At 31.3% G+C, this 10,097-nt stretch overlaps 1 protein-coding gene across 1 annotated transcript; it reads right to left on the bottom strand.

Moving 5' to 3' along the window:
- Nucleotides 1-4,439: 4,439 nt before the first annotated feature.
- LOC149945706 (uncharacterized) lies at nucleotides 4,440-9,712 on the bottom strand. Its single transcript, XM_090176693.1, has 4 exons — nucleotides 9,675-9,712; nucleotides 7,885-8,050; nucleotides 6,155-6,372; nucleotides 4,440-4,493 (listed from the first exon to the last, which is right to left on the bottom strand). Exons 1-4 carry the CDS (start codon nucleotides 9,684-9,686, stop codon nucleotides 4,440-4,442), a joined length of 450 nt encoding a protein of 149 aa, XP_090032819.1. The 5' UTR covers nucleotides 9,687-9,712.
- Between the last annotated feature and the right edge of the window lie 385 nt (nucleotides 9,713-10,097).

Raw genomic sequence — 10,097 nt, 5'->3', positions numbered from 1 at the left:
ATTTACATATTGGAATTGTTACAAAAGGTTCTTTTAAACGTAACTTAGTACACTAATTAAGTATTTTTAATTTACCGTAATTAAAATATAGGTAAGTGGTTTTTATCTTATTTTATACCTACGGAAGGGATAAATAAATTAAAGCAATAAATTTTTGGAGTTTGGAGATGGGTGGAAAAAAAAATAAGGCTCTTCGTTTTTCCAACTGCTTTTCTGATGTACCCAAAAATGGACCAAAATAGACCAAAAGTACCCTTAAAACGACCAAAGTCACCATTTTCGGCCCTATGTACCCCATTTCGGACCAAAAGTACCCCAAACTGGACCTATTAGCTTTATTGTAATGTTAAACTCCCATAGAGATTCCCCTAAAAAAAAAAAAACTTGCGGTCCAATTTTGGGTACATGAATTATTTCGGAGAGGGAATCCATGTTTTAAATTCAAATTAACCGCGCGCCCGGGCAATCCGCGCCTCCCAGGTAATCCGCGCACGCGTGCTATCTCCTAGGTTATCACTTTTTACATCATTTCCACTTATTTCGTACGATAAAACGCGATCGAGATATTCGTTTTAAGAAATACTCGTGAGATTGGTTCAAGTGTCAAGCATATTTAAGTACTACAATGATATTAAAATGAAGTTTAAAAATATTTCCATTCTACTTTAACAACGAATATTCCATGACGTCAAAACACTCTTAAATTCAAATTAACCGCGTCCCCCGGGGTAATCTGCGCACGCGTCGCCTAGGTTATCAATTTTTACATCATTTCAACTTATTCCGTACGATAAAACTTGATAAGATATACGTTCAAGTATCTTTCGAGATAAGCGTAGATAAATGAACAAGTTGGCCTGGACACAATATGTTGATATACGGGAAAACAAATCGTCGCGAGAAATACCCTAAATACATTGACTTTTCGATGATTTTACCCTCATTTCACCCCTTAAATCCCGGACCCCGATCCCGAACCTGACCCCGTCCCCGGGGGTGGCGTCTCGCCATCACTTTCCTTCTACTAATATAAAAGTCAAGCTATAATGGAAAATTATTTATATTAAGAACCTTTTTTATTCATAAAACATCATCTTTATTTTGAGCCATTAAAATATAATATTGAATTATTCATATTAAGATATTAGTTTAATAAAACTCAAAGAATCTTCGATGTCCATTTTGCGACAACCAAAATATATTTACGTTTGGTTTTAATTTAAAGGGGAATTGTAACCAAAATTTACGAGGTTTTTATTTCAGAATTATAGAAAATATATTAATGATTATGTTTCTGAAATTGTATAGTTATTGGAAAAGTATTTAAACAGTTACCCTACTTTTTCCGCAACCTACATCAAACGGCTCACAAAATTTCAGAAATAACGGTTGAACCTACGTGCAGCGCCAAAAGAATGAAGTGGCAAAAATTTGAGAAAGGGTGGCGTGTAAGGCATTTCAAAAACACGATAAACAACAATCTACGAATATAACTTGGTTAAAAAGCCAAGGAGAATGTCGTAGCAGACGACAATTCCGACCGAAAAAGGATAAAACTGGGGAAAATAATATTTCTTTCACGAGATGGCGCTGCAGGTAGGTTCCACCAAGCGGTTTCGGAGATTCTCGAGTCGAGGGGGGATAAAACACGAAATTTGGTTGCTAATAATAAATCAAATACTGGAAATATTAACATAAAATTTTTTGTATAACCATTTTCGGACGTACTCTATCCATTTATATGGTTTTTAACCAATTGTAGGTTGGTGACCATTCCCCTTTAACAGAGTTGAAGCAATTTACTGACTACTCAATCAAAATCGTAAAAGACGCACAAAGTTATTTTACATAAACACATTTTTTTGGTTCGTTACGTCTAAAGAACAAGGTTGCCATCTACTTTCTACATTTATAAAAAGATAATGACTACATAATTGGATAGAAATAATAATATGTTATGTGAAAATTAACAAGGTGACTGGTTTTACGAGGTTAAGTGAACAGATAATCAAGATTAAACATTAATTGAAATGAATGACCTAATTGAAAAAGATACTTCGCCAAACTTGCGATCAGAAACGAGAAATCTCATTTTTATTGACGAGATTTATAGTCAATCCCTAAAATAATCGACAGTCGTTCACTTATTTCTTAATTTACGTTACAAGAACTCGCTTGAGCGCTCCCGCGGATGAGGAACCGTATTATTCCGTAATTTGTTTTATCTGTAACGATGTCTTTTAACGTGTAATGATTGTTTTAAACAGAAACAGAAGTATATATTTTAACTGAAACGCTAGAAATATGCTTCCATAAAATTAATACTTCCCAAAAAAAAACGCAAAAGCACTGCCGGTTAAATATTAAGAAAGAATTTTGAAAAAGTAGGTTCGGAATGGGAAGGTACGAGTGCTGAATAAAATTTAAGCATCATTTTCGATTAAGATTAAAACATCTCAAAGATTGAGTTTTCGGAAGCGATTACAAGGTGGTGCTTTTCTTACAAAATCTGAAGATTTTACGATATATAAATATTTCTCTCTTCCAGTTTGACGTCATAGTATATTGTAATCAATGAGATATATGAATTTTTATCGTGTTTATCAATGCTATTGTATTGCATTACGATTGTTTTTTAACGAAAATGTGACCTTATTTTTGCAAATTGACAGCGTTGCTTAAACGTCGTAGTTAAATTATAATAGTATAGACTTAAGTTATAAGTGCATAATTGAAAATAAAATCGTACCATTCGTTCAGTTTCTGGAGGTGTTTTAATGGAAAATCTTTTCTCGCGAGAAATACGTGCAGAACCGGAAAATAAGACTCTACGGAGAAATTGAACTTCCTTCTTCCGACAAAACTTCCGCAAAATAATCCCATGATGAGCTGCAGAATGTCTTTGGAATATATTATTGTCGACTTTCCTTCCCAAACTTCGTCAAACACTGTTCTTTTCAACAGTTTTTTCGATGGCAGTTCAACAGACTTCATTGTCTTTTCAATTCGGTTCACAAGATCGCGCTTTTGCAATCCAAGCAAAGTCTAAAAAGCGACATTAAGAAGATAAATAACGTTTAAATAGCTATGTTTTCAGTACGTTATTAATAAGCCTTCGCTAAAACAATACCGTTTGGTAAGTCTATCAGCTCGCTATCAACCGCGTGTTAAATCTTTACTGAGAATGAAATCTACTGCTCAGGCCTTGTCTATAGCACAGGCCATGGTGATAAATAACGTAGGCTACGGCTGGTAGTGGCTGCATCACAGCTTCGTAGGACAGCGATTAAAGAATAAAACTAATGTTCAAGTACTTTTTTGGACAAATCTCAATATTTATATTACATTATTTCAAAATCGAAATTTTCACAAATAAAATTTTTAATTATATAAAATTACATTAAAAATAAAGATTTTCTTAAGCCTGGGCTTGGCCAAAAATTAATTGATATTGGTTAAGTAATATTTCGATTTTATAATAATATCAAAACTTAAGTTTTATACTTTAAACGCTGTCCTATGAAGCTGCGATGCAGCCATTACCGCCCGTAGCCTACGTGATTCATCACCATGGCCTATGATATCGACAAGACCTGATCAGTAGATTCGACGTACATGCGCACTTAGCTGGAATTCGCGGTGAATTCGAAAGTCCAGAATTTTTTTTTTTTCGAAAATGCACGGGCCTTGGTTAATTACGTAGGTAGTGGCCTAAAACGTGATCTTAAAATAGAACCGACATATAGTTTTAAAGTTGCGTTTTTTGTCGCTAGAGGAGCTTATCTATTTCGGTATGAGTTCATTTCTACGTCACTCAACACAGAGTTTTCAGTAATATTTTCAACAACGAATGGAACGTAATTATTGAATTGTGCGTCGTTGTTCGAGTTTTTGATTTCGGTACATATTTTTAATGGCTATTGTACGCATTTTGGTATCTGTCTACTAGAAGACGATATTATTTGGTGTTAACACTAGTAGAACCAATTTTCAAGATGGGTTAATTGAAATAATATTGGGCAAATTCAAAAACAATTGATGAGGCCTATATTTATAGAAAATTGGGTTAATTGAAATAATATTTTGTATATTTGAATAATGTAGAGTAAATTTAAATAATATCGTGCAATTCATATAATTTTGTTCGTTGCAAAAATTTCGTCTATTTACAAATATAATATAAATATATCCAATATTTATTTAAACCCAATAATATATAAACTTACATGTATTATTCTAATTCCCCTATTGTAAATTATCTTACATTAGTTAAATTTAATAGACTGTAAACAAAAGTATATGAATTGCACAATATTATTGGAATTACCCCATATTATTCAAATATACAAAATACTATTTAAATTTACCAACTTTACATATGAATTTACCTAAAAGAATTCGAAATTTACCAATTTTATATGAATTCAACCATAATTATTTCAATTAACCAAGAGACATTGATTTGATCTATTTTGCAAAACGGCACAGGATTTCTTTCAAAAGAAATATGAGTGTTTTAATATATCTTTAATATATATATATGAAATATATATTAAAACAGTCATATATATATATATATATATATTTATGAATATATATTTATGAATATATATTTATGAATATATATTTATGAATATATATTTATGAATATATATTTATGAATATATATTTATGAATATATATTTATGAATATATATTTATGAATATATATTTATGAATATATATTTATGAATATATATTTATGAATATATATTTATGAATATATATTTATGAATATATATTTATGAATATATATTTATGAATATATATTTATGAATATATATTTATGAATATATATTTATGAATATATATTTATGAATATATATATATGAATATATATATATATGAATATATATATATATGAATATATATATATGAATATATATATATGAATATATATATATGAATATATATATATGAATATATATATATGAATATAGATATTTATGAATATAGATATTTATGAATATATATATTTATGAATATATATATTTATGAATATATATATTTATGAATATATATATTTATGAATATATATATTTATGAATATATATATTTATGAATATATATATATATATATATATATATATATAAATATATATATATATATATATATATATATATATATATAAATATATATATATATATATATATTTATGAATATATATATTTATGAATATATATATATATATATATATATATATTTATGAATGTATATATATATATATATTTATGAATGTATATTTATGAATGTATATATATATATATATTTATGAATGTATATATATATATATATATTTATGAATGTATATATATATATATTTATGAATGTATATATATATATATATTTATGAATGTATATATATATATATTTATGAATGTATATATATATATATTTATGAATGTATATATATATATATTTATGAATGTATATATATATATATATTTATGAATGTATATATATATATATATTTATGAATATATATATATATATATATATTTATGAATATATATATATATATATATACATACAGGGTGTCCACTAAAAACGATCCAGGGCGAATATCTCAGAAACCGGTTTCTCTAGGAATTTGAAGTTTTTATGTTACGTAGCTCGTGCAGGGGGCCAAAGAAGAATGATAACCTCGATGACCTTGAACCATCTCGAGAACCGTAAGTGTTAGAAAGTTGGTTTCAATTAGAAAAGTGTTCCTCGTCACGTTTTATGCCTACATAGCGTGAACATGATTGGACTCGACCAATAGTAAGTAAGAAAATTGGTACCAAAATCACAAAGGTCGTAAAAGGGAAAATTGCAAGCCAGCGCTAATAACTCCAAAAGAAGTCGTGCTACATTATCGAAATTTGCTAGACAATCGCAACATGGCAGGATATTTTAATAATTGGAAAATTGTATGACCTTGAACCATTGTCTTCAAGGTCATACTAAAATTATCTCGAGAACCATTACGTTTAGAGCAAAAATTCCAATTAGAAAGTTGTTCTTCGTCACATTTTATGTATTAATAACTTTTAATTATAATTTCTACAATCTAATGAATTTTAAACATTTCAACATATTTAGTTTGTCGTTAGAAATCTCGTGAACACCTACCTTTGTGACAAGATTTTTGTGATCATTATCGGGAACGTATATATTCAAAAGCGCTTCCTCTGATAAATCTTCGATGTTTCTGATCAGATTTATTTCTTTTTCTTGAATGAGGGCTGATTTTAATGCCCCAGAAAGAGCTTTCATTAAGACGAATGCACCAAAAATCCATAAAGCAAAATTAAAGCGAACTCCTTCAAACATTTTGGTGTTTGGGACATCTGAAATAATGATAAGACGGTTACTACGGGTGGAAAAATACTTTAAATAGAACCATACATTTACATTTATTTATCAAATTTATTATGAACCAAGGAGTGATCTGTACGACGCTCTGAGAAATAATTTGAGCTATGTGAAACTATTTACTGGCTAACTTGTGCAAAGTACCAAGAACGTATATATGTATAAGAACGTTGAACGATCAAATTGGCGCCTGGTGCCATGATGTAATCAGTTACAGAATAACTCCGCCCAAAAAACCGCGTGCGGTGCTCGCTAAAGGTTAAAGTCGTTTCTGCACGCGGATTTTAGGGCGGAGCTATTCTGAAACCGATTAAATCATGGCCCAACCGAGGCCTTTTGTTCATCGTTCTTGTTAGTACTAAATTAAAAATAATCATACCAATGTCACACAATCAGACGTTTATTTATAACGCTACAGCTGTTTATACGCCTGAAGACGGGACGTGCGAGTCGCCCCAAAACAGCTTAGCGCTTTAAATAAACGTCTTATTGTATAACAGTGGTGTGATAATTTTTTAATTTAATAATTTGAGCGTTAAATAGTCCTGTGAATATCTGCCCTATATGATGCGGATTTCCGGGCTACGAGATTATGAAGTTTCTGCATTTGAGCAGCCCCCACGTACAAAAAAGGAATTTAAATTATCAGCCGTAAAACTCTTCGCGATACTTTTAAAAATATATGTTAAATAAAATTCGTACAAAAACGTTCTTGAAAAATCCTCTTGCAATCATCAAGTCACTTCGATGATTCACCCGCTGCTTGAGGCGGTGGCGGAGTAGTTTTAATCCTAGGGATCCATACCTTTAAATCTCACGAGAGTAATCATTCCACCATTGCCTGTCTGTCTTTCTAATACAGGGTGTCCACTAAAAAACGATCCAGGGCGAATATCTCAGAAACCGTTTTCTCTAGGAATTTGAAATTTTTATGTTACGTAGCTCGTGCAGGGGGCCAAAGAAGAATGATAACCTCGATAACCTTTGGCCCGCTGCACGTGCTACGTAACATTAAAAAAAATTAAATTGCTAGAGAAAACGGTTTCTGAAATATTCGCCCTGGATCGTTTTTTAGTGGACACCCTGTATAGACTCTAATGCACCGTATTGCCTCCCTTGCCTAGGTACACCTCTGGTTTTTAAGGTGAGCACCACGAAGGCTTTAGAAAATACTACACTCAAATTTCAATGTCAAATGGTAACCTTGATCTCGTGTAGCTTTCACCTGGAAACTCACTCGCAGGCGCGTACGAACTGTATGGTGTTTAAACTTCATTCATTTTAAAGTTATTACTGTTACTGTTGGGTCTTTCGGTCGTGACGGTTTGCTGTTGGTCATTCATTCTGGTGTTCGATTTTATTCAAAGTTAAATTGAAATTTAGCAAACTACTACAGGAACTAGATGCACTTTGGAGATTTCGGTTGCGTCTATTTAACTTAACCACTTTATTCTATAATAAACATTTAATTGATTGAATTAACTTACTTGTTTGAAATATAGCTCTGATGTGAATAGCCGCACTTTTTATTGCGTTGTTGAAAATCAATCGGTGCGTGAAGGCAATTTTGTCTCCGTAATACGATTTGAAAGTCCTCATCGTTGTTACTGTTGATACGGATAATAATAAGAGAGTTCCAAAAAGCATCCACACCTACAAACATAATTGAACCACAACCCTTTAAGGGATTATATTTTACATAAAAAAATCGTCTGCTACAATTGCTTTTAAGTTATCTAGCGCCACTTACCCTTAGTAGCTTTTCTAAAGCTGAGTTGGACAATAGTTATAAATTATAGGTGATTTACTATAAATATGGAATTTTATAGTAACTTTCAAAAGATTAGTTTCACTAGTTAAAATTTACAGTTGTATTTGTTTTCAATGATTCGTTCTTTAGTTTCTAATCAATCGGTGGGTCTCCTTTTACAAATCGTAAAAAATTTAACGTAATATATTTTAAATTTAGGTGAGAATTCATTTTTCAATTATCTCTGTTTTAATTCTCCCCTTAAACAATTTATAGTAGCAGTCGCGCAAACTTAACCGGAAGTGGGGTTAATTTTTCACCAACAGCCTTAAAAATCGACGTATTGAAACGTTTGTCAAAACTATGGTAACCGATTTGAACAGAGGCAACTATCTGTACTAACTGTATTAAGGTCCTTTTCTGAGATAAAAGAAATAGCAAATAGGTGGAAAATCGGGCCGATACTAATTTTCGCATGCAAACTCTTTTTGCAAACCTTACGCAAGTTTGGTTATTTTCAGAAATAGCCAATAGTTTGCGAATCAGATTCTAATTTGCGCAAGATTTTTTCACAATTTTATCAGATATTGATAATTTCAATTATATTTACCTCAGATATCATAGTTTGCAAAAATATACTATTTTGCGCAAGGTTTTTGCTAACCTTTCTCTGTTATTGGTATTTTCAATTATATTTACCTCAGATATTATAGTTTGCAAAAATATACTATTTTGCGCAAGGTTTTGGCAAACTATGATATCTGAGGTATATATAATTGAAAGCACCAATAATCGTGAAACGTTTGCAAAAACCTTGGGCTAAATAGTCTATTTTTGCAAAATTTGATATCTGAGGTATAGATAATTGAAAACACCAATTATCGTGAAAAGTTTGCAAAACCCTTGCGCAAAATAGTATATTTTTGCAAAATTTGATATCTGAGGTATATATAATTGAAAACACCAATTATCGTGAAAAGTTTGCAAAACCCTTGCGCAAAATAGTATATTTTTGCAAACTATGATATCTGAGGTAAATAGAATTGAAATTATCAATATCTGATACATTTTTGCAAAAATCTTGCGCAAATTAGTATCTAATTTGCAAACTATTGGCTATTTCTGATAATATCAAAACTCGCGCAAAGTTTGCAAAAAGAGTTTGCATGCGAAAATTAGTATGTCCCGAAAATTACCAGATTGTCTGATTCAGTATTTGACAAAGGTGGACTTACATGGGTAACAAAATACCAATCGACCGCTACGAAATTTTCCTTTGGCCTCCTAATTGGATAGTTCGGAGTTCGCAGGATTACTATTAAGCATGTCAGTCCACCCTTGAGGACACCGCTGGTCTCAGAGGTGCAATTAATAGGGATGGCTTCACGGGCCCCCTAACTTCATATCGATCTATGGGTTACAAAGCGGCTAAAACCTTCGTAAACGTTTCTTTCGGACCCGGAGACCTAAGATATGCCACTGTTTGGTCTTGTAATTTGCCGGAAGTACTTTAAAATAAAAGCTCACCTCGTTATCCATTGCTCCTAAGAATTGAAAGAAGTGTGAATATCTGGAGAACCCGCTTGTTGAAAAGATGTGAGAACTTCCCACAGCGACGACATTGGTCGAACTGAAAGCCTGGAACCTTCTCTCCGTCAGAAACACCGTCGAAATGAATACGTCAATTTTCTATACAATACAACCATTTATTTATTATTTGTTGGTATTTTCAAAAGTTCATGAAGAAGTGAGTATTCAACTTTGAAGGTCATCTATGAAATTTAAAAATATGTAATAAATCAAAACGTTAAAGTAAAATTTTAAATTCGCCGTTAACATGTTAAGTTGCCCTGACGATCTAAATTTTTAAAGGCTGCTGTAAGATTTCGCAAACTAATTTAGTTATGTCAAAGCTCGAAATGAAGCACCATGGTAAAGGCTGGGAATTAA

Source organism: Leiobunum rupestre, chromosome 5 (genome assembly GCF_980474605.1).
Source record: "Leiobunum rupestre chromosome 5, qqLeiRupe1.1.hap1, whole genome shotgun sequence".
NCBI lineage: Eukaryota > Metazoa > Arthropoda > Arachnida > Opiliones > Sclerosomatidae > Leiobunum > Leiobunum rupestre.
Note: the sequence above shows the minus strand (reverse complement) of the source record. Positions and strands in the feature narration are given on the sequence as shown.